Below are 25,685 nucleotides of genomic sequence, written 5' to 3'. Positions count from 1 at the left end.
TGGGTGGTGTGTTTCAGCAGTGGTGACAGCAACAATGGGTCACCTGAACTGGTGCAGATTGTTATGAGCGTGGCATGCAGGTTCTTGCTCACTGCTGGGAAAAATGCATAGCCAGTGGTGGGGGCTATGTTGAAAGATAGTGTGTTGTGCTGAGAATTTGCTCTGTCAAATAGAATTCCTGTGCTCCTTGTAGCAATTTGTATTTTCCTGGGAATAAATCAGAGGTGTTGCATTAAGCGTGACCTACTTATTTCATGTTGCTTTGTTTTATTGTCTTTATTAAGCATGATGTCAATATGTAGAAATTTGTGTGCATCTTTTACTGAGGTATAATTTGTCAAATTTTACCTTATATTTTTTGTAACTGACCAAATTATTTTTCACAAAAATATTTGATATTTACTTTGTGATCAGAAGTAGTTGGAAAGAAAATCTTCCGGATTTGTATTGTTTTCATGACAGCATAAGTAACATAAATGTGAGAATTTTTATTAGTAATTTTTAACTAGCACAGTAATTTGGAATTGCAATCTTATCATAGGGGCTATAAGAAAGAATGGGATAGGCTTTTTAGCAGGATCTGTTTTGACAGGACAAGGGGAAATTGTTTCAAACTAAAGGAAGGGAGGTTTAGATTAGATTAAAGGAGAAAGTTTTCAGCAATAAGGGCAGTGAGGCATTGGCACAGGTTGCCCAGAGAACCTTGCATGGGAGTCTGAGCACCAGATCAGTCTGTAAACATCCCTGCTCATTGCAAGGGAGTTGGAGTAGATAATGTTTAAATGTCCCTTCCATCTCCAGCAGTTCTGTCGCTCAATAATATAGTTCACATACCTTGTGAGTTTTATGATAAAGAAAAGTTTTATAAGTGTCATCTGGTTTAAATTGTATGTTTGTATGTATTAACTTGAGCAAAAATACATACTCAGGACACCAAGACAGTTCCTTCCTTTCCTGTTTTATCAGTATTTTTCTGTTTCAACAAACAAGGCAGTTGCCAAATTGATATCCAGACTGAGAACAGTAAAAAATGATTTAACGTTGAAATGATGCCTGCAAGTTATATGCAAGTTGAAGAAAATACAGGGAGAGTAATTAAAATTTAAAAACTGAGTTCTGAAGAAAGACTAGAAAAGCTAAGTAGGTGTACATTGGCCAATGTACGAGTTCTCCAGAATCTAAAAAGTTAATAAACCTTGCAGACAGACTAGCCCATTTTAGGATTTCAAGAGAAAGGCCTACCTTGGGCTTAACTATTTCCTGTTCAGTTCAAGACTGAAAGAGGGAGCATTGCCTTAATTGCCTTAATAATAATTACAGCTAGCAATTGTGGAGGCAACTAGGGAAGAGTGTATTTCAGATGGTTACTAGAGGAACCAGACCAGGCTTTCATGTTTTTGTGAATATAGAAAATTTTTGAGAGAAGATGGTAAAGATGTGTTGTCTGAGACTTGTAAAAGGAGGTAGGGCAAGTTCTAGAACACATTACATAAAGGCAAATGCGTGACTTTCTCGTGTATTAAATGGCATCCTCTAGGGACATATGGAAGGAGAAGTATGGGGCTTGGCAGCTCATCCTCTCCTGCCCGTCTGTGCAACGGTGAGTGATGATAAAACACTTCGAATCTGGGAACTTTCATCCCAGCACCGCATGCTGGCAGTGAGGAAACTCAAAAAAGGTAATCCTCGTTTGGTGATACACTGTGATAACGACGGCGCTGCTTCTATAGCGCACAGCATCAGCGTTAAGGGAGGAGGAGGAGGACAGTCATCAGGAAATTGGATGCATAGGAAGTAAATCATCTTTGGCAAGTCCGTGATAAGGGTAGAATGAAGGATTATAAATCATTGGAATGAATAATAATAAAAATAATTTAATGTGTTTTACTCTGATTCCAAGGGGAACTCAAAATCATTTTTGTTCCTATGAATGCTTAAGATCAGCATATTTGTTGCTGACATTAAAATACTTACTTCTAAAGACAAATGTAAAATTTTCAGCATGTTAAGCACCATCATCATTCAGTGACAACGTGAACTTTTCACATTATGCTAGCTTCTCTGAAAAGGAACGGTTGTCCTGCCCTCTCTTATGTATAAAAGTAGCTGACGTACGCTGAAATACTGCTGCCTTCTTATTTTGTACACGTTCATAACCTTCAGAAAATCTTATGGTGTAAATTCAGTATGCTTCATTTTTGGTGACAGATCCAGAGCGCAGGAACTCTAACTGAGGGAAAACAGAGTTGAATGTTTTGGGGAAGTGAACTCAGGGGAGGATGAGGATAGCTGTATGAGAATGTGGTCAGAAATAACGTTGGGGGCAAAAAAGGAAGTGGAGAAAATGTAGTGCATCTCTGTTTCAAATGTGTTCTGCCTGAGCACATTACTGAGTCATGGAACAAAGTGTAACATCCCTGAAAGACATGTCTGAAATGAGTCTTTAAACTTTTTAATCTCAATTTCCTTTCTATATTTTCTTTATATGAAACGAAGGTGCTTAAAATGCTGTTGGCAGGTGATATTTGGACTGATCAAATCATCTTGTCAACTCAAGAACAGCCCATACAAAGAATACATTCCTATTTAGGAAAATACTACTAGCAGTTATCACAGAATATACTTGTTTTAATAATCAAGAAATCTATTGGTGCAGAAACCTTTCAGTTGCAGTTTTTCTCTCTTTTGGGGAGGGGGTTTCTCAATCCCAAATTCATAAACTTCAGGTTACACCCTTTGATCTTCCTTTATAGGTGGACGTTGCTGTGCCTTTTCTCCTGATGGAAAAGCCTTGGCTGTAGGATTGAATGATGGGAGTTTTCTGGTGGTAAATGCTGACACTGTGGAAGATATGGTATCTTTTCACCACAGAAAGGAAATGATCTCAGATATAAAATTTTCACGAGGTATAACTAGATAGCAAAGTGAAAGAGCGGTGTTTATCTTGAGTTTGTTTTTCTGCTCTAGCCATAAGTTTGAATGCTCAGAAGGTAGATTGGCTTTATGTGTCCTCCATATCTTTAAATACTTTACAATTCTTTATAGTTGTTTACAGCCTCATACACTGGGGTCCCTTAATTGAAACTTCTGGGTGCACTAGAGTAATAAAAATGCATAACAATGTATGTCTTTCATAACCTCAATGTCTCTTCTTTACAGAAACAGGAAAGTACCTTGCTGTGGCTTCCCATGATAATTTTGTAGATATTTACAATGTACTTACCAGCAAAAGAGTGGGCATTTGTAAAGGTGCATCTAGCTATATCACACACATTGACTGGGACTCAAGAGGTAAAATGTTTGACCAGAAATACAGATTTAAAATTCCTGCAAGAGGGAATATCAGATAATTGTTCTCATAGCAGTAACTGAAAATACTGTAAGACTAAACTGTAACTACTAATGCAAATGTTTTCTCAACATCAAGCAGATGTCCACCAACAATAGCATATGACTAAAATGTTACTTAGGAACATAATATTGCTTTTCTTTGCTCTTTTTTTTTTTTTCTTTTATTTGGGACTGTGTGGCACATTTTCTTCTTCATCTTTTATGTTTAATTTCCTTTCCTCCTTGCTGAGCATTACTTGGCAATCACTGCTGTGAAGTTAGAGAGCCTTACTGTCACAACTAATTAAGCCTGGCAGGATTGATAATGAGCTTATGCAATAAGCCTTCCTGGATCTAATATGATTCTGCATGGAACCACCTGTGTGTCTGAGCCCTGCTTCCACTGTTACACTAGTCCCAAAGTGTGGTACAAGTTAGCTGACAGTGACAGCACCTAAACTCTCCTCAGAATCCATTTGGGTCTGGGTGCCATTCTTGAGCTATTAAGCCACACAGTTTCTCAGCTGGCTCTGGGTGCTTGTTTACAATGCCAATAATCTAAGTACTCATAGTTGTACCCATAATAATAGCAGTTTGTCTGATAAGTCCCTGTGTATCTGTATTAGTTAACTAATGGATGTGTTGTGTGGGTAGATGTAAAAGATGAGAAAATGGAAATTCTGTAGTATTCTTAATTGTATTTTACCAAAACTAGACATTAGTGATAGGACGAGAAGCCCCAAGTTGCACCAGGGGAGATTCAGGTTGGATGTTAGGAACAGTTTCTTCTCTGGAAGAGTGCTCAGCCACTGAAACGGGCTGCCTAGGGAGGTGATGGAGTCAGCATCCCTGGAGGTGTTCAAGGAACGTGTAGGTGTGGTAATAAGGAACGTGGTTTAGCGGGGAAACATTGGTGGACAGTTGGACTGGTTGATCTTGGAGGCCTCTTCCAACTTTGGTGATTCTGTGATTTGGAGAAGCTTCTTCTGTTAAGATGTCTTACATACAGGCTTAGCTACCTTTTATTTCTTGCTAGTTATTTTATTCCCCATTTCCTGATTGTTCTTAGTGGATGACTGTATCCCTTTCTTTTGTATTGCTTGTGTTTTTCCCAGGTTTTATGTTCATTTCTTTGTTCCATCTCTGCTTCTGCAGTAATCACAAATGCAAAAGAATCTCCAGAAAATATTTTCTATGGGGTGTATGGTTCATTTTCTTCTCTACAACATAATAGCACATGGCAAATAGTCAAGAACAATAAAATAGGCATATGGGCATCGCAGGTGCTGGTGGTACAATGAAACTGTAACTGAACTTCTAGCTGTAAAGGATTAATGTGTGATACAGGTCAGATAGGAAGGCCACATTACTCCTGTGGTCTTATATTTTACTTTTTGATTCAAAGGGGCTCAATATAAATCAAAAGAAAATGGTTTGCTGGAAAACCAATTCTTCAAGGATGCTGAATCATGTTTAAAATATTACTGTGTAGTGAATCAAGAGTGTAGGATTCTTCAGGAGTGATCATAAGCATCTTCTTTACTTTTGCTATAAATAACTCTGTGGATGATAATTTGTTAACATACTTCTTCATTCAATAAAAAGTTAATAATATTCATAATGATGAATAAGATCTGTATCAAATTCTTATTTTCTATCCAGGAAAGTTACTGCAAGTCAATTCTGGTGCTAAGGAACAACTGTTTTTTGAAGCACCAAGGGGGAAAAGGCATGTCATAAGAATTGCTGAGGTATGAGTTGTACTTACTGTATTTCTTTCATTGTGACAGTTATTTTTCTAGACAGCTCAAAGTTAGCATATGTTTTGTTTAAAGGTTTTTTTTCCTTTAAAAATACTATATTTACAGTGTTTAGATTTAGAATCATTTATTCCTTCCAGGATTTGTAAATACCAGGATGTAAAGTTTTTTGTTTGTATCTCTACATTTTTTTGTTGTTGTTGTTTAATAGTGATGGTTTCCCATAAGCTCCTATCCAGAACAGCCACCTGTTGTCTTTGTAATCAGTGTGCATACAGGTTTAAAATCAGCTTTAAACAATATGACGTGGTTTTTAATGGTATAATTTGTGATACATAAGTGTTGTACAGAGCTGACAGCATTTAATGTCTCATTAAAAATTGAAGGAGATTTGTATCTAAATCATGCTTACCTTTGGGAAGTGGGAATGTTTGAAGTTACTTCTAAGGCTTTTGATGCAGAAGTGTAATTTGTATTAACTAGCTGGAAACAGTGAAAAATCTCTAAAAACATATAAAAAATTAAATTAATATCAGACACTGGAGAAACATAAACATTAGAACAGTGTGTATCAGGTACGTATTAAGATGACTTCTTTGAGTGAAATTTTCATTGCAGTTAGAGAAGATTGAGTGGGATACCTGGACGTGTGTTCTTGGTCCTACTTGTGAAGGAATTTGGCCCATGCACAGTGATGTCACTGTTGTAAATGCTGCTACTCTTACAAAAGATGGAACATTACTAGCTACGGGAGATGATTTTGGTTTTGTGAAGCTTTTTTCATATCCAGTGAAGGTAATAAGTGTGTTTATTTGCCTTTTTAGACACTAGTGGAGAAAAAATTAGGGAAGACAGTGTTGGTGACATATCAAACTGCTGATATGTGTGTTCTTTGTACAACAGGGCCAACATGCAAAATTCAAAAAGTATGTGGGTCACAGCGCACAGGTAACCAATGTCCGGTGGTTACACAATGATTCCGTGCTGCTGACTGTAGGTGGTGCTGATACAGCTCTGATGATCTGGACCAGAGAATTTTTGGGCATTCAGGAGAGTAAGCTGGTTGATAGTGAAGAATCGGACACGGATGCAGAAGAAGATGGAGGTAAAAAAGATGATATAACACACATTCTTAACTTAGTCTTTGTTCCACAGGCCTCACACGTGTTTAGGTTGAAGTGAGCGTGATAAAGTTCAGCATAGGGAGAGCTTGGTAGGATTGTTTTCTTCTGTTGGTGTTTTGTATTCCTCCACCGTGAGTCAAGGGTAATTTGTTTTACTCTGCTTTACATTTTAAGGTTATGATAGTGATGTTGCAAGAGAAAAAGCAATTGATTATACCACTAAGATCTATGCGGTAAGCATCCGAGAAATGGAGGGGACAAAACCACATCAACAGCTGAAGGAAGTTTCAGTAGAAGAGAGGTATGTCACACGGGGCGTTCATTTCCAAATGTAGATTGCATTCTTTTGAATCTCTTTTTGCTCAAACTGGTCTTTAGAAATAAGACAGGAATTTTGAAATTCGTAAGATAGTATTGAAAATGCTCCTGGTCAGTTACAATATGTTGGTGTGATGGCTAAAAGTATGTATGTGACTAAAACACCTGCGAGTGTAGTCTTCTCTCCTGTTCACATTTGCAGTTATTTTCGGTTCTGATCAGAGCACGCGGGCATATGTCTGCAGCAAGGCATTTGGGAAAGGAGGAGCCTGTAAATCCTGTGTACTTGAGGCTCTTGGTGACATTTTCATGAGAAGATTGTCAGTTACTTAGAATTTTGTCAGGCTGTTACTACAGCACATGGTATTTGGGGAAAACGAAACAGCAGTAAGCTGGAAAACATTAGTGGATGGGAAGAGAAGACAGTAAAGAAAAGAGGTAATAATAAGTGTAGAGAGTGGGGTCCAGTTGTCTAGGGGAGTGGGTAAGTAAAAAGTCTGGTTGAGGCAGGACTGCTGGGACAGGAGAGGAGGATCTATAGCCAGTAACTTGGAACTGGATTCAGGCTCAAGACATCTGTACAGAATGCTCTCCCATTGATCAAATAGCTGTGGCATTTACTGGTAACAGTTGTATCTTACTCCCCTTTTGGGATGAAGTTGTCTGAAGGATTAAGGTCTGTGAATACTGGTGGGTACTTCCTCAGTTCTTTACTGTACACCTGCACAGTAGAGCTATAAGTGTGTATCTAGATGATGAGTCAAAGTGTGAATCTGTGCAGTTGGAATCTTTTTTTTTATACACAAGTATAAATTTGGTGTGAGTTTTCTTGCTTTTGCCTCCTTGGGGCAAAAATTAATAACTTTGCACTCAGTTTAATAATATGAGAAGAAATGTTGGGTGTGGAAGATGAGATATGTTGCCCCCTTTCAGTTATTTTTTTCATGGCAACATTTCAATAAAGATGTAGCATGAATCTTAATGTTTTTTATTAAATATTGGTCCATAACCCATTTGTCTCCCCTTCTTCTAAAGATATTTCTTTCAACTTGTTTACTCATGTGAAGTCTCTTCTCCATTTTTCTGTAAAAAGGCAGTTTATTATCTACCAAACACAGATGTGCTGAGAATGAATTGGAAAGAGAACTTAAAATTTCCATTTTTGGGACATACTGCTAAATTATTATTACACGTGAAATAACAAGTGTCAATAGTAGGATGGACAAATGTTTTACACCAAAAACTTTTCTACCTTCCAGCTGCTTTATTCAGCCTTGATGCAAGAGCAAATGCAGAATGAGTGTAATTGACCGATTAAGCCCGGCTTACAATTGGTTTGTGCTGGTGAATTACCAACAATATAAGCATCAGGTTTTTTTTTTCTGCAGCTTTTCAGCACTACTTTCAGTCTAGGACTGAAAATCACCACAGCCCTCAGGAACTTTTCTTTCTCTGGTACCTGGCCATGTGTTTGCTGTCAGATGCAAGCGAGTGCTCTGTTTCCTGGAGACTGCCTCACTCTGTCACATGTCCTAAAGGCTTTGTAACTTTTGAGTCTGTCCACAGTCCTACACTGCACAAGCTGATCTAGCTGAACATGCTTTGTTGCTGTGGAAGAAGGCACCCTTTGAAATGAATGTATCCACAGAGCTGCGTGCAATGAGGAAAATGAAACAGGCTTCCTGTTTGCCACACACTCATAATCCACAGTGCAATGGCAATGTTCCTCATGCTATCCAAAACTGTGAAGTCTCACTGGAGCAGGAAGCTCCTCTACTATGGCCAACTGCTTCCTCGCTGCCCATCCTGATTATAGCTGGTGGTCCTAAATGGGTAGACACCTCCTCTGTGGTGAGGTTGCCTTACACTTCCATAACGGTTTTCATAATGCTTGTACATAAAAGTAAAATACTGTAGTATTGGAAGGAATTATCCATCCCATAAGAGAGCAAAAAGGTAATTTTTAATGTTCTCTGTATCTTTTTCCTTCATACTGTCTCTATATAATCAACAGGTTTGTGTAGTACATTTTAAAGTAGCTGGGGAAAAAACACAGAACTGTCTTTACCATCTTTTCTCCTAAAGAATCACAACTATTCTCATCTTTATATATAAACTCTTTTGGTTTCAGTTACTTTAATATAATGGCATTTTCAGTATTTGGAATTTGCTTTTCTGATAAGTTTGTCAGAAATCCCCTTACCTTTCATATGTGGCTCATTAGGAAAAGAATCATTTGCTTCCTTCTCTTCATCCCATTCGTATAAATTACTAGAATTTGTTGCCAAATAATTAGAAGCAGAAAATTTATGGTGAAATGTAGCAAAACTGCAGTTTCTGGACATATTGTGCTGGGATAAGGCTTTGTGGAAAGTGGTGGGTTTTGGATGCAGAAAGATGAGATTAATGTGTTGGCTACTGCGTTTGCCAAAGACTTCAACTATTGACCACAGCTGTACGAATTTGTGCACGATTTATCCAGAATCTTGACACTCAACTCTGAGTGCTTCAGGGTGAAGCTGACTTTTCTCAAAGACATTTGAATGATGACTTAAGTTTCCTAACTGTGCCAGATTTCATCTTTTCTGAGGATACAAAGAATGCAGCAGCTAATGAAATATGTGTCCGACTGTGTTCCAAAAGCTTCCTGAAAGCTTCTCCTTCCCCCTATGAGGGTCCTAAGTGAAAGCTGAGCCAAACAAAATAAAAAGCCTACAAATACTCAGCTGTCAGTGTCCAGGAAAGGTTCTAAATCAACAGGCCTTCAGGACATGGAGTCCTCAAGTATCTGTGCGCTGGGTTGAGTGAGATGGCATCAAGTAATATTGACACCAGTTTGCAAAGCTTTACTTTTTCTGCAAAGGCATTGCTGAAAGTAGCCTTTCCCAGTTCCTTCAGATGTGAAGAAGGGGACCAAGAGGATGTATACCATTCTCTTTCAGGCAGCTATGTGGGAAACCCTGGTGGTCTTTAGAGGGGAAAAATTGTCTGGAGAAAATATCCCAAATCCAAAATCTTTCTTCTTCATAATTGTGTCATATGTCTGTATGAAGACGCCAAAATGAGTCTGTGAAGGTGGTGAGAGGCTGAACAGGCTGCCCAGTGATGTTGTGGATACTCCTTCCCTGGAAGCATTCAAGGCCAGGCTGGATGGGGCTGTGAGCAGCCTGGTTTAGATGAAGGTGTCCCTGCCTATAGCAGGGAGTTGGAACGAGATGATCTTAAAGGTCCCTTCCAACCCAACCCATTCTATGATTCTATGAACCAAGGATTGTGCATCTGTTGGGCCCCTAAGCAAAGTCAGCGGAGAAATCTCATGATTGTAAAGGCCAAAATACTCAGAGGTGACAATTGTGGGGATAATGTTAAGGAGTTGCCCTTAGAAAAGAAAATGAAAGCTCTTTATCAAATGTACTTCTCCTGTCTTATTTATTTATGTAAGAAAGTAATGATCATTCTGCAAATGTCTCAGAGGGAGGTAGAAAGTACACAGTACATCTTGCCTGCAGAATTTGAAATAAACTGTGGTTTAGTATTTTTGTGCCCAGCTTTGTCATCGCTGCCAGGAGTTACAGCTTTAGGATGGAAAAGAAACAGGAGACATGAGTCTGAGTGACAATATCTAAATGTGTTGTGGTTGTATTAGTTGGTGCATTTGGTTAAGATAATTAATTGATTGTTGTTTCTCTCTCCCCAACCTTCTTGTTTTTCTTCTTCTCCCTTTCCGTGTCTGTCCTCCTTTCCTCCCCCACCCTTATTTTTCTCTTCCTTTCTTGCTCCTCTGATTGGCATTCTCTTCCTTGCTCCACCTGTGTGATACAGAAGTGGGGTGCCAATGAGAGGTGCTGCAGGAGCAGTCTCACGGTGTGGGAGCTCCAAGAGCAGTGCTCCCACACCGCGGGACCCCTTGGGCACTGCTGGGACTGTCCCAGGCAATCCAGGACAATTGTAAGCTATACTGTGTGTTATGTAGGAATTGTGCTTTATTTCGTACAAAGGCTAACTTTTGAACTGGGACCCTTTTAGCTGGCTAAGAACTCATGAAAAAAGAAGTAAAACAGGCTTGCATAAAGACTGTATTTCTGTTACTAATACCAAAGGCAAAGATTTATTTGCATTTTGCATTCTGCTAACCGCTAACATCTATCCTGTGTTTGCAGCTTTCATTTAGTTTGATTTGCATGACTCTACATAAACTGAAACCTCTTGTAACATACCTGGTGATGGGAAACCCTGTTAAGCAAGTTGAATGTGTAGAAAACAAAAAGCAGCATTAGCATGTTTGTCTACTTTTCGGTTTTCTTAACATACGGTGTCTCACTTCCTGTGAGTCACCTTGTCTCAAGCCTGTTCCCATGTGCTGTTGCGCATCGTTTGTAATCATATGTTCTGATCTGAAGAATTCATGTTTTCTTTCTTCGAACTCTATTGACTATTCATTTCTTTGCAAAAGCATGAGCTGACTTATAAGCTTCCAAAGGAGCCCCCACAAATGACAAATACTAGCTTTTGTACCCAAAATGCAATTATTGGGCATATGGTTACAGAATCTGCTCGTGCATTTTTACATGCACACTTGTATGGGTGCAGTGTAAAAGCTTGGAGTGTTAATCTGCGTTGTATTGATGTGTAGGTGGGAATAATTCAAAACGTTTCTGGAAAAACACGTATGTGAGGTGAGGAGAACAACAGCTGGCTTATTTCAACAGAAGTCTGGTGCTTGTGAATGACTGGAGTCCTATAGAAAATTCACTTTTACTTTCTCACAGGATTATGTCAAGTTAATGCATCCTAAATGTATTTGGCAGCATGCTGGTTTCATCACAGTTGTCCCCAGGGCTTGAACACATTGTGACTGATAATTTTGCTGTCCCTGCCAACCTATTGAACTCAGAGTCAATTTCACTTCTCCCACAGGTCAGCACAAAGCTGGCCCAAACGTCCTTTGCATGTGTGACTCTTAGTGGGTGTGCAACTGTGGGGTGGTGGTGGTGCTGCTGCAATGCACATCATGCGATGACCCTTCTCTGTCTGAACTTGAGAATTGCTCTGCTCTGAGATGGATGTGAAAAATTCAGGTGTTTGAGAGCTTTTTGCTGTGTGGGCTGTATTCCAGGAAGGATCTAAGAAGTATTGTTTCTAATACAGCTTAGATTTTGTTACATGGGGAAAAGATGCTAATGGGCCTACCTCTGATGTTTCTACCTCCAGCCCCAAAGTTCTTAGTATACTATTGGTCAAATGTTTTTACTTACACAAAAAGCAGAGCTATAAAATGTCAGAATTTATGTAAGGAATAATGAAAAAAGTGAAAAAGCCTCTTCCTTTCAAAGATGCTCATAAGGAAGCCTAAGAAAGGAGAAACTTTATAGAATGTCCTAAGATTAAGTTAATAGTAATGCCTTGATGTATATGGAGAGTTTTCCAGAAGTCTCATGATTTCAGGTATTTTACACTTTTTTTTTTTAATCTAAGACAGCAAATTAGATTTTGCCTCAAGCATGGTGCAGCGTGTTCCTTGTTTTGGCAAACAGGGTTTGGCTGAGAGGCCACGTGGACAGTGCTGTCTGAGCAGTGCGCTGTGTGTGACAGTGAACTGCAAGCAGGCTGTTCTACAATGGCCGTTTACATTACCAGCTTTATGAGACACTTAGAACAACGAACTTGTTCCAAAATGAAAGCCTTTAGATTTCATTCGGAACTGATCACACTTATTAACCTGCTTTTCTGCTCATTTCACATTTGGAGGCTGACCTCGAATGATATGTGAATGCAGTGATACGTTCCCTTACAAGAATATCAAATTGGCTATCACCACCATTTGTTCTGCAGTGCCGTTTTGTTTTCTTTTTTTAAAGAGTGCATCAGCATACATGTAGAAGCATAAATAAGGTTTAAAAAGCAACTTAGATTGCAGTTTATATCTCCCTCTGCTTTTGTTTCAGTTTTGCTTTGATTCGCTATGTGAAGAAGTAGGATATTTTCAAGTTGTCTGCAATATCTAAGGGAGAAGTAACAGCAGGAAAAGTGGTATACAGAACTCCTGTGTATGTTGGGATGGGAAAATCCAGAGGTTTAGAATTCACAGAATCGCTTCTTACAGCCAGGAGTTTCACAGCAGTTTTGGGGCTCTTGGGAGTCCTTTTCTCGTCAGCTAGTGAAAATGTACTATTAAAAACCACTTCTGTGTTTTTCCTTCTGAAATGAGCAGTTTGGTTGTTTTTTTTTAACCTTGGGCTTTAAATCTCTTGTCCAAGCAAACCTCACAGTATTAAGTTGTCCTTCCTCATTTTGACCTTTGCCTTCCTCTGGGAGCAGTCCGTGCTTGTTTTTACTTTTGCTTGGCATCCAAGTATATTCCCTCCAGTTAGCAGCCATCCCCATGCACATTAGCCTCCCATTTGGACTCTCTTCCACTCTGCTGCTCGCTCCTGTTGGGCCCAGCCTTCACCTGTTCTCAAGGGCAGGATGTTTTTGTCCATCTATCAGCTCTCCAGCCCTCAGTGTTTGTTGCTTTCATGCAGCATTGTTTCTGAAGATCCAATTCTGTTCCCATTGGCCTCAGAACAGTGTATTTGCATTCTTGCCAACTTGTGAGGGATGCAGACAGTGTGTCTCTTCAGAAAGCAATTATGCCATGTGCTCTAAAAACATGAGCTGCTCATCCCCATCCCATGGAATATATCATAACGATTTCCTGGGTCTTCTTTCTCTCTCCTGTAATTTCTATCTAAAGGCACTTGACTCCTTTACTGCAGGGGGACCCTGTTCTCTAAGATCACCGCTTCCTCAAGGTGCCCCACTTCTCATCCCCTCTCCCCTCCCCCATTTCACCCAGCTTCTGCTGTGCCCATCTGCTGCTCTCTGTCCTCATGCTGCTCATTCACCCCACCCAGGATTTAGGCTCCTGGTCTTGGCCATTCCGTGTAGCCTTACTGGGAAAGTGAGAGGTAGGGAGTTGTCACTTGCACCTTCATACATTCTGGCATTAAGGCCCATAAGGGGAGAGGGTGAGATTTGGTCAGTTTCAGTCTGGAGTTAGCTCACTGCTGCGTACCCGTGGATACCTGTGTAAGCGCATAATCAAGATAATCAGCAGTAACAGAAACTTTATTTGCTGTATTTGCAGTACTTTGAGAACTCAAAGCTCTCTAATGTCTGACTGTGTCTTATCTTCCCTGGAACTCGTTCATCCCATAACGTAATATAAGCGCATTTACTTTACATCACTGAAAAGAAACCGTTAATACTTGTATTATGTTTTAACTTGCTTTCCTTTGGAGGCAGGGAATTGTCAAGTAAGTACTAACAACACAGCACAGAAAAAGCACAGATTGCTGTGAATGTACAGTGCCGATTGCATAGGCCATAAAGGGTAAATATTTGTAACTTCCTACAGCACGAATTTCTTGTCTTGACGCTGCCATCCTATGTATGAAAATAGATTAGGTGTAGTCATAGATTTGTTACAAATGAAAATCAAATTGGTGCTGCTTTACATTTCTTTTACTGAGGTGATTATAAGGCAACGAATGCATGTGTATATATACATACATATATATGTATATATGAATGCACACAACGTTTGTGTTTGTGTGTACTGTGAACAGTTATATATTCAAGTACATGTGTGTATGTGTATGTTTCCAAATTAAATCTCATGTTTACTATCTAGTGATTATCTGTCATGTCATAGTGGTAGTGTTCTCTGCTTTCATGAAAAAATTTGGCTTGCTGTTGTCATAAACTCTAGAAGATATGCCCAGGTAAAGAAATGTAGAAATGATCCATCTGAAAATTACGCTAAAACAGAAAAAAGAGCAGGAAGCATACAAGAAAACGATTGATTCTTTTCATAAGGCCTGATTCAAAGGCCTTAGTAAATCTGGGTTGAAGTGGTGTCTGCTTTTCTAGCATCACATAATGTTTTTATTTGGTAAGACAATTGAGTTTTGCAGTAGCTTCCTCCATCCCTTTTCTATGGTGATTGCACTGCTATTGAATCCAATTACCACCGATGGTTACGTAACAACTTGATCGACCACTCAGAGAGAATAAAGGTACTTGTTTCCCTGTGAACAGCAAGTACAAGCTGTCCTGTACATAAGTTGGCCTCCCAATGAACAATTATTAGGCTAAATTGCAAGTTGAGCTAGGAGAGAAAACAAGCATCCATTGTGTGAAACTTAACAGTGCTTATGAAGCTGCTGAGTTTCTAGCAGTTTCCATCCCTGTCAGGTACCTGAAAATAGAGAAACTCATGGAATCACATTCTGCTTCAGTATAAAGTGAGCAAGAAGCAGTGATGTAGCTTCCTTTTTCCCCCCTGTTCTGTAGGATCTTGAGTTAAGAATATAGCCGGTAATGCCAGGGTATGGTATTCGTGAATTTGTAGACTGGTGCACTCTTTAATTTCTGTTTTAGTTTTTGCTGGCATGCTTGAATAGCGTGTTTTGTGCCACGAGGGAATGACTGATCAACTCTAAAAATGCTTGTGCATGAGTAAAGTGGTCAGAAATATGCCTAAACTGTATTAAGTTTCTTACTTGGCTTTGTTTGCTGCTTACAAGGGGATCAAGGTAACTCTTTTACTCTTTCAACATCACAAGATCTAATGTACTTTTCCAGTATTAATAAGTTTGTTTGTTTGCTTGAGAAGCGAGTTGGTTTGTTTATTTTCGGTGTGCTCTGTCTTTTTTAGAGCCCAGCTTTTCATGCTACTTATTCCTGCAAAATAAGCCGTGTAGCAGTGCGTTCTGGCTATGTGTTTCATCAACTGCTGTCTTTAAGAGCTTTCATAAAAGTGCAATTCCAGATAAATCAGCTCTCATTAAGCAAAAGGGATTTCATTCCTCTGCAGTCATTTTTGCAAAACAGGAATTAGTGAGAGTCACAGTAAAAGAACAAACCAATCTAATTTTTTCAGCATATAAATTTTATATCAATTTTGTTCATTTTTGAAATCTTAAGCTATGAAAATGTTTTCCAGATTCGAGCTTAAATAAACTGAGGCCAGGTTTAACCCTGCCCCCAGAATCTGCTGTTAGTGTTTAATGGCGTGAACTGTTTTTGTGTGAATAACAGCAGCCATTGAGTGATGTTTTGGAGCAAGCATTTAACCATAACATCAGTTTTGATTCTTTTGCTATCACCTCTTCTACCCTGACCTTCTCACCAGACCCATATTCTAGCTAAAAGCTGATCAAACGTGATGAAGGCCAAATTTCTTGGGGTGATTTTGCTGGTAATCCACTGCGATGTTTTGGGTCTGTGCTGTTGCCAATAGGGTTAGAATTTAGCTCTCCTTAATTCCTGTTACCTGAAAGGGATAGTCATTGTGCCCAAATGAACCTAATAGGCATCCTGAGTGAACCCAGTGCAACAGGACTGTGTTGGGTATGAACTTCTATGGGTCCAACACGCTCTGCTCCTCTTAGGTTTGTGACTCTTCTTTTTTCTTAGAAGGATCAAGTTGAATATCCCCTTTGCTGCCTCCCTTTCGTCATATGTATGTTCACTGTAGCCTCTGGACTTGCAGTTAGAGCATCTCATAGAAGTAAATGTTCTCTGTCTTCAAAAAGACCATTTACACAAGTAATTTTTTTTCAGTCCATGTTTCCCATTTGCCTTTTTAGTTACTTTCAGCAACTGTAGTTATGTAAAATGCTTTGCTGCCCTTAGCCTTCCTCAGATTCATACAGTAAATTACTTACACAGACTAAAATGTAATACTTTTATCTTTAATGTGATTTTGAAATGATTTTAATACTGCCAAGTCAAGGTTTTGTGATGGGATTTCTCAGAAACAAGGCTGGGGAAAGGTCAGCTGCCAGCTGTAGAAGGTCTTTGAGATCATTCCTGAAAGCAACAATGTACTGTCAGCCAGTACTCAGGGATTTTCCAAAGGATTTAAATCATTAGAATTTAAACAGTCATTTTCAGGTGGTCTGTTCTGCCACTCCTCCCCGAAATCAACATGAGTGTTGTTTCTGCTCTCCCTATCAAAATGCATATGATTGCTATGTGTGTTATAAAATGCTAAAAGCTTGGTATCAAACACACATAGTTGCAATTGGCCACTTTCTGTACTTAAAACATATGCTGTGGTTTTGCTTTCAAACATATTGATTGGCTTCTCTTTTAAACGCGTTTCTTTCAGGCCACCAGTTAGCAGAGCTGCTCCTCAGCCTGAAAAACTGCAGAAGAACAACATCAACAAAAAAAGGAAACTGGTTGAGGTCAGACTTAGTTGTATTTTTCTTTTCATTTGCTTTAGAAGTAATGTGTGCTGGGTTAAACTCATCCCTGTTATGAGGGTAGCTGAAGTTGTGTTTAAGTAAAAGAGAAGGGGAAGAAATTTCTACAATGTGCTCTCAGCACTCCTAGCAAACACCAGAAGACATGATAGCCAGCAACCTGTGGCAGAAGGGGCTTCAGATTCAGATATGGCTGACCTGTAATATCAGATCTCTCCAAATCCAAAATCTGTCTCTGGATTTGAAGAACACTTACAGCTGAGATGTATGTTTAACTGCAGCAGAACCCACTAGGTAACCCCAGTGAAAATATATTCAGAAATTGCATTTTGCACATGCACCATTACACACATTCTTTTGGATGATGAGATTTGCTAACTTATTTTGGAACATACCCTTTCCTCACACTGTAGGCCCTCTCTCCTCCCCACCTGTTTGGAAATGTGCTGAGAAATGAATATTCTGTGGATGATGTGGACCGTTTGCAACAATTGCTTGGTCTGTCACTATTAGTCAAATTGTTCAAAGCAAGGTGGAATTATGTTAGAGACAGATGCATTAACTCTGTCTTCTGGGCTGGAACAGCAGCTTTAACAGCAGTCCATTACCCATCACTGTTTTCCTAGAGGAAATCTCTTTGACAGTTGCTCTTTGTAAGATGAAATGTCCAAGACGCCTCCAATTAATGTTTTAATGATGAAGTTGCTTGTAGCCTGCCATTGCCTCTTATAAGGACCTTGGTGTCAGAATTTGTTGTATTAAAATGTGACTGTTTATGAGAATGACTTTTGAAGACTCCTAAAGTAGAAATAAATGTATTTGCAAATAGCTGCTCAGTGTAGATATTAAAATGTAACGGGCAGATTCATAAATTGGACCTTTGTTAAAGTTGCATGTATTTCGAATGGTAATTAAATACTATTTTCAGATCTGGTTGAATTATTAAAGAAATAATAATGCAAATGTGTTGCCTTACTTGACCGATGACAGCTTTGTATGTAGCCCATGAGAATGTCATGCCTCAGTAAATACAGAAAAGTAAAGAAAGAGGGACGACTGATTAATTATTGTTTAATTATCCTGTTGCTTGGACAAGATGTTTGTGTCTTGTGTAATAATTACCTGAGGTCTTCACATGCATGATTCAAACTCTTTAACCTCTTTCTTTGTTCTTTATTTCACTCTTGTTCTTTTTTTCTGCTTTGCTTGACTAGGAGCTGGCTTTAGACCATGTTTTTGGATACAGAGGATTTGACTGTCGCAACAACCTTCATTACCTAAATGATGGTGCTGATATTATTTTCCACACAGCTGCAGCAGGCATAGTGCAAAATCTTTCTACTGGTAATTCAACTTGCAACAGTACTTTGAGATTAAAAATTACTGTGGAAGTGAAACATTTCTGTAAGAAAGTCAGGCTTTTGTAACATTCCTGCAACTCCTTCGTATTTTGTATCTTCTGAAATAATGCAAAGAAATTTAGATGGCTATTTTAGCAGACTGTCAAGTCCTCTTATTAAGGTCATCTTGTTAAGCCACCCGACTCATTTTAGTAGGTATGAGATTCTGTTAGGAAGCGTGATACTAAGCTGTTCTATTTCTGCAGCTGTGCCTTTCTAAACTCCACACTGAAGGCATAGGGATGGTTTCTCAGGTTGCATGGGATATGAAATGTCGAGCACTCCTCACGGTTTTAGGAGCAGTAATTGTTCCATTTTGGGTTATTTTAGCAAAATCGTGCTCCAGGGAAGGATCCATTTCTATGCAATACGATGTGAGTAAATTGCTCTTCAGGAGTAGAAATATTCCGTGCTTTTTGGGTAGTGATAAAAACCTGCCAACTTATTCTGCCCCGAGTTGTAGCTCTCCACATAGCTTAAGAAACAAGCCAGGAATTAATGGCAGTTCATTATTCCCTCTTGGTCCTCTGTGGCACCAAATAGTGACAGCACTTCACTCAGCTCTGCTGCCAAGGAGAGGCAGAGATAGATGGTGTCACATCTGCTGACTTCAGGGGACTCCTTGCCCTACACAGCCTCTGGCCCGTGGAGCTGGGAACGCTGCCCCAGCTGCTCTTCCTGGCCTTCCCCCTGGGAAGATGGTGCAGAGCAGAAACTTCCCAGGGTTTAGCTTTCTGCTTTGTTTCCCGTTGACTCCTTTGATTAAGTGGGAGAGCTGGTCTGTGCATTTGGCAGTCCTGCTTTTTTCTTGTGGTGGTTACAGATGATTAGAGGATGATTCCTGGGCTATGTCCTGGTAGCTAGTTGACCAATCCTGCTTCGTGTATATGCATTAGTGGTTACTCACAGCTTGTTTGGAAATGGTGCCTGGAAGTGAAAGCAAAGCAGCTCTCGGCATACTTATTGCTCTCCCCCACGCATCCCCTAGAGCCCAGCATGAGCGTACCAACAAGCTGATTAAATATTCTTTGCTTCAGTTGTGGTTCTTTCTTTGAGACTGTTGTGAATAAAACCACGTTTGAATTTTATTAGGAAGTCAGAGCTTCTACCTGGAGCATACTGATGACATTCTCTGCTTAACTGTGAATCAGCACCCAAAGTACAAAAACATTGTGGCTACCAGCCAGATCGGTAGGTGACTCCATGTACCAATGTCTTACTCAGAAATTGTCAGGGGCACTGATTTATTTTGGGCTTATCTACACAGAATTTTTACTGGGATTTACCACTGTCACTTTTTTTTTTTTTTTTTTTTTTTTTTTTTTTGATCTTGAGAAAATCCTGAAGCTTAATTATTTCTGTCATTTCAGTCTATCTACAGCAGTTTCATCTCTGATCGTGTCATTGGATTTTAGAGTTAATTGTACTGTAAGGATATTTCAGAAAACAAGCGTTTTTGAACAGCACTAAATCTTCTCATTCATATGTAATTATAAGCTTCACAGGATTTCCTCTTTCTTTCCAGTATCCAAAGCACTGTTTAGCCATAAAGCACTTAGCTGTGAAAATAGAATAATGACCATTTCCCTTGCAGAAATTCCAAACTAATACAAAAAAGGAAAGGGTTAGAGTGGAACCTCAGCAGAAGTTACGATGCATGTAAGGCTGATCCTGAGACCATATGTATTGATATGTTATTTACATGAAGAGTCCCATGAAATTACAGAGTTCAGAATTGTAGGGGCTGGAAGGGACCTCTAGAGATCAGTCACCAGTGCCTTTTGGAGAAGTAAAAGCTGTAGGGAACATCAGGACTGTTTGTCCCAGGCTTACGGAGGGATGTGTTGCTTTTCACTTATACCAGGGTAATGCTGGAATAATCAATGTCATGAATAACAGAGTCATTCTCATTCATTTCAGTCTGAAAGCAGTGACTTCTGTAATATATAACTTTATAACAAAGCTGGAAAGTTGCAGTAGGTGAAGGCCTTGGCAAACCATCTCTGCTGCCTGTACGGAGCGTTGTCTTTTCAATTGGAATGTTGAATGAAAAAGAGAATGTATTCATACAGTCAGAGCCCTGGTCCAGAATACTGATTTCTGTGACCCAAAGCAGGTGACATTGAGCCTGTCTTTTAATTCCATCAGTAGGAGCCCATGAAATCAGTGTTTCTGATTTTGGTTGGGATTCTGGATCATTGTAGATTCATATTAGTTTTAAATTTAGTAATCTTTAAAAACTGCATGTCTTTACCATTTCTTTTAAATACCATTTTTAAAACCGAGAAGTACTAAATATTGTTGCAATATTTGTGTATAAAAGACAATATACTCAAAATTAAGTTCAACAATATTCCTGCTTATTTGTTTTGTTGATTTAATCCATATCCATTTTCAAACTTTTAATTTTTTTATCTTTTTTTTTTTTTTTTTTTTACTTCTGGTGCTGATGCTGGCACTTCAGCATTAGAAACATGACTTACTTCACTTATTGTTTTCCCTTGGTGCTTCCTCATTTGCCATTGCTCTCACAATGCAGGTGATATGACAGAATTTTCAGGTAAGGCTGATTCGTTTGTGAATTCTAGTCAGCAGAGTTATGTAAAAGTTTCCTGTTACCTCACTGTATCTGTGTCAACCGCGGATACAAGTGGAACATCTACAGATAATTTCTTTTGCATGAAGTTCTTCATAAATGTTGCGTTGTTCTTTTGGCATTTGTCTTCTTCCATGAAATGCAATAATTTCCCTGGTTTGTTTTTGTTTGTTTTTTTTCAAGACATGATTTTTTTGAGTACTTTTAATCTTAAAAAAAAAAAAAAAAAAAAAAAAAACAACCAAACTTAAGTGTCTGTTTAGGTTCAATGTTCTTGAAAAATGCATATTTTGCACTGAAGCTTTCAAGATGCTGAATTAATTTTCTTTTAATACATCTTTTTCCGTGTAGGTACGACTCCCACAATTCACGTATGGGATGCTATGAGTAAGCAAACAATTTCAATGCTACGTTGCTTCCACACCAAAGGAGTCAACTACGTTAACTTCAGTGCAACGGGCAAACTTCTGGTTTCGGTGGGAGTCGATCCAGAGCACACCATCACGGTGTGGAGGTGGCAGGAAGGTAACTGGAAAACACGTGTTCCTTCAGTCTGGCAGATCTGTATGCAGTTATTTGCTTTTCCTTTCAAGTCACTGGCATAGGTTTATGTTCTTACTCTGAGTGAAATGGCTCCCTGCAGTCTCAGAATCAATTGCAGGAAGAAAACAAAGCGCAAGAAAATATCGATAAGAAAATAAGCTTAAATTTCTCTTGTAAACAGAAATAAGGAGATTACATTCAACATATAATTCCCTGAAATTGAGGGAAGTGTTTTCTTGCTATGCTGAAAATGCTCGGATTTGAAATTGTATGCAGTGCTTAGGCCTTTGAGAAGTCATTTCCAGACAATGGTTATCACAATCAGGAATTGAGGGGAGAGTGTCTCAGTTCTCTAGATATTTTCCTGCTTTACTTCAAAACGTCCCCAGATTTTCAGTTTTCTCTGCACACACCTGTGCTCAGTGCCTGTCTCCTGCCTCCTCCACTGCAGGAGCAGGCATTGCATCACCCTGATTGCAATTACGTCCAAAAGATGCGTAGAGAATATCTGACATCCCTGCACAGAGCAGTTGGTTCAGGAAATGCAGCAGTCCTGCTGTGCTTTAAAAGTTCACTAAGAGGAGGCACTGCTCATCTTTTGCGTAATGCAACTTGTTGATGACACTCAGTGTTTTGATGGTACTTCAGTACCTGGGAGACAAATCGTGCTATTAATATCCTCAAACTGTCAGCTGTAGTGGAACACCCAGGGACCTAGCAGGCTGCATGAATTAAAATGGTTGCTGCTTTAAATAATGTTGGGATATGCTTAGCTTTCGGTATCTGGGACAGAGTTTTCCAATCTAATACCGAGTAATTTTGTTTTATAAAATCAACCCAGAGCTTAATTTGGCAGGTAGATCTAACTGTATTTTTATGCTTTCCTAATTAAAACAGGGGCTAAAGTTGCTAGCAGGGGAGGACACCTGGAGAGGATATTTGTTGTAGAGTTCCGCCCAGACTCGGACACTCAGTTTGTGTCTGTGGGGGTAAAACACATGAAGTTCTGGACATTGGCTGGCAGTGCTTTGCTGTGTAAGAAAGGAGTCATTGGTTCCATGGAAGATGCCAAAATGCAAACCATGCTTTCTGTTGCCTTCGGAGCAGTGAGTTCAAGTTACTTGCTACAGAATTTTATAACACGTTTTTACTGAGAGATCCAGCACACTGTGAATGGTGCAAGAACGTGGAGATCTTGTGGAATAGTTGAACCTCTAACGTGAGACTTGTGCATCTTTAGATCCTCATTTAATTTTTCTAAATTGGGCTGGGTTTCTCTGTCACTGAATATTTTTTTGTTAATTACAGTGTAATTGATACTATAATTGTGTAACCTCTTTTTCCACTGACAGTGTTGGGTATGACGTGTGATTCAGCTCATGTTGACAGTACATAGGATTTTCCTGTATGTCTATTAAGGAGCCATAGCACTGTGCTTTAGACTTCATAGTGGAGGAAAACAATCTGTTCAAGGCACAGATCAACTTTTGTTTTTTAAAGTGATAAAACTAACGTGCTGTGAGGAGAACATTCAAAACCAGCAGATGAACTCCACTCCGTTAGCACACGTCATTTGTTCAGGATGTTGTTTTCTTCCTTAAGTGTGTGTCACTGAATCCCACTGGCAATAAGAATGCATGTCACAGGAGCATGAGTAAGTTATCCTGAACAGAGGAGGGGCTGAGCACGTTCCCTCTGCTCCTTTGTGCATCCACGGGCTTTTCTCATCCAGGTCCATCTAATGCCAAAGGCAGCAGGTCATGCTGGCATGCAGCTACACTACATTTTTGTCTCTAACAGTAGCAAATTCATTTGGCGAATTCTTTCCACCAGTTTCATCAGTAGATTCTTCTCCTGTTTATTGCAGAACGTGAAACTTCCCTGTGAGCCCTTAGCAAAGGGTTCTCTAACATTTTTTTCCCTTGTATCTATCAGTGAACTTGAAGGTGATGCTGTATTTAGTTCTTTATGCTATCAGGACATGGCAACTGGGAACACTTTTGCTTCTTCCTGCCAAAGAGGAGATGAGATGCTTTTCATTTACGTGGAATTTTTCTGTATTTTTCAATACAGCTAAGCCACTTTTCCCCTTTACAGTCACTTAGGGATCATTCAAGATGTTTAAAAGGCACATACTGTTGCTACAGAATCCAGTGGGATTGCAGTTGTGCCTTTTCACCTGCAGCAAGCCTTTCCATTTAGCAGAGCACACTCCAGAAGTACATTTTCCATGCAGAATGCTCACTGCTGTTTCCCGTTCAGTTGTGCAATTGCCATGGTGCTTCAATTAGGTACAAGTTCTGCACTTAGTCTTAAAGCCTTTATTTTCAGTATCTTGAAGACAGTGGGATTTCCATGGGCACGTACTCAAGAAAGAAATGTCACCTGAAATTCAGTAGTGATAACCTGCTGTCCTTGTATACAGCAGGAGATATGACAGTACATGCATGGCAAAAGCAGCACATGCATTGGAAATTCCAGGTGAAATGCATGAAGTGAATGTGCCCTACACTCTGGTCTATGTTAATTATGGTACCTCAAAGAGACACCATCATAGCACAGTGATTAAACGCATTATTCTCAGTGTGTGTGATTTTAATTCCTGTGGTCATTGCATGGTTGATTTTCTCAGGAAATGCAGTACCTAAATAATTTTAATTCAAGCTGCACAAAGATGCTGAGATATTAATCACATCAGAGATTGTTCCTATCTGTTGCAGAATAACCTTACGTTTACTGGTGCCATAAATGGAGACGTCTATGTCTGGAAGGACCATTTTCTGGTCAGACTTGTGGCAAAAGCTCACACAGGACCGGTGTTTACGATGTACACCACCCTTCGAGATGGACTTATTGTTACAGGAGGCAAGGAGAGACCGTAAGACATATTATACTCTTCCTAAAGCACACAGCTTTCTTCTTTCTCACATCATTTTTAATTCATCAATACAAGACATACTGAATGGTTGTGTTATCTGCCACCTTTTTGTTACTTGCTTTACATTACCCTATAGTGTAGTGAGGTGTCCTTAGTAAGAAGGGATGCAGATTGATGTGTGGGATCTCTGGTAGCCCACGCAGGAGACATCTGTGTAACACAACCTTCTGCTTTCCAGCACTAAGGAAGGAGGGGCCGTAAAGCTGTGGGACCAGGAGATGAAACGGTGCAGAGCCTTTCAGCTCGAGACAGGACAGCTCATCGAGTGCGTGCGCTCCGTCTGCAGAGGGAAGGTGAGAGAGCCAACGTGGCAGGCTTCACTGCGTGGCATGTGTTGCTGCGTGCTGTTGTTGGTGAAGATTGGACAGGAGACACAAAGGAGGGGACTGTTCTGAACCAGGGCTTTGCTGGAAAGGCTCCTGTGGTTCAGACCGTGGCAGTCCAGCTAACGTAGGTGTGCACCACACTGGTCTAACTGATAACACCTGGTTTGACGTTTATATTATTGTCCAGAAGTGACATTAAGTCACCTCAGCGGTATGAGAATCATGCTGTCCCAGCCTGTATGTAAACACTTGGATCTGAATGCAAATGGCAAGGGGGAGGTCCACTGCCACCACTCAACAGTAACACCAGCATACGATATCAGATCTCCAGGTGTGAATCTGTCAGTGTTTTATCTCCTGTTCTTAAGATTCTGCATGGATGACCACTATAAATTGGGACGGGTTATCACAGATATTTCTATAACACTTGGGTATCTTACTGTGTGTTATGTTATCTGATTTATTTATTTAGTTATTTTTTAATACAAACAGGGGAAAATTTTAGTGGGAACAAAAGACGGAGAAATCCTGGAAGTAGGAGAAAAAAATGCTGCTTCAAACTTATTAATTGACTGTCACATGGAAGGGGAGATCTGGGGCTTAGCGACGCACCCCTCAAAAGACTTATTTATCTCTGCCAGCAATGATGGGACGGCAAGAATCTGGGACCTGTGTGACAAAGTGAGTATTGCTCAACTGAAAATAATGCAATGAAAAGTGGTAATTTGATACAGCCATGCATTTTTCCAACTGCACAACATGCACTGCTCCAGCCCTGTGTGCACCTTTGAGCAGCCAAGTAAAACAACAGTTGTGTTTGTTGTTCTGGTGCGTAGCATTTCCTGCTGTGTGGCCATGTGAAGAAGCAAGGCATTGCTGAAGTACCATGCTGCTCTTCCCAAAAGCAAGCTACTTGCAATGAGATGCAGCTGCATAAGTTTGTGTTAATGGCGTGCCTTTTGTTTTGTGTTATTTCTGATATAACATTGTAAAAAGCTTAGATTTGACCTAGAAGTGCAGACTGGTGCAGTAAGAAAGCATTTTACTTCTGTGCTGACACGGATCCATGGCTAATATGCAGATCCTCCCAATAA

At 39.7% G+C, this 25,685-nt stretch overlaps 1 protein-coding gene across 3 annotated transcripts in view; it reads left to right on the top strand.

The window, feature by feature from the left end:
- The window catches only part of EML6 (EMAP like 6), a gene marked incomplete at both ends in the record, with an annotated part of 107,674 nt that overhangs the window by 76,941 nt on the left and 5,048 nt on the right, over window positions 1-25,685 (top strand). Inside the window, 16 exons of one of the 3 annotated variants that reach the window (XM_079550662.1) lie at window positions 1,538-1,679; window positions 2,754-2,906; window positions 3,160-3,291; window positions 4,993-5,081; window positions 5,709-5,885; window positions 5,994-6,195; window positions 6,389-6,515; window positions 16,692-16,770; window positions 18,003-18,132; window positions 19,281-19,379; window positions 20,728-20,748; window positions 21,136-21,309; window positions 22,225-22,433; window positions 24,048-24,205; window positions 24,444-24,558; window positions 25,084-25,272. In XM_079550662.1, the coding sequence (XP_079406788.1) occupies window positions 1,538-1,679; window positions 2,754-2,906; window positions 3,160-3,291; window positions 4,993-5,081; window positions 5,709-5,885; window positions 5,994-6,195; window positions 6,389-6,515; window positions 16,692-16,770; window positions 18,003-18,132; window positions 19,281-19,379; window positions 20,728-20,748; window positions 21,136-21,309; window positions 22,225-22,433; window positions 24,048-24,205; window positions 24,444-24,558; window positions 25,084-25,272 (2,196 nt within the window). Of the gene's footprint in view, window positions 1-1,537; window positions 1,680-2,753; window positions 2,907-3,159; window positions 3,292-4,992; window positions 5,082-5,708; window positions 5,886-5,993; window positions 6,196-6,388; window positions 6,546-16,691; window positions 16,771-18,002; window positions 18,133-19,280; window positions 19,380-20,727; window positions 20,749-21,135; window positions 21,310-22,224; window positions 22,434-24,047; window positions 24,206-24,443; window positions 24,559-25,083; window positions 25,273-25,685 lie in introns of all 3 variants that reach the window. The other 2 variants (XM_079550663.1, XM_079550661.1) reach the window with 2 other exon arrangements.

This window comes from Tetrao urogallus (assembly GCF_951394365.1).
Source record: "Tetrao urogallus genome assembly, chromosome: 2".
Taxonomy (NCBI): Eukaryota; Metazoa; Chordata; class Aves; order Galliformes; family Phasianidae; genus Tetrao; species Tetrao urogallus.
The sequence above is the reverse complement of the archived record's forward strand: the minus strand, read 5'-3'. Positions and strand labels throughout refer to the sequence as shown.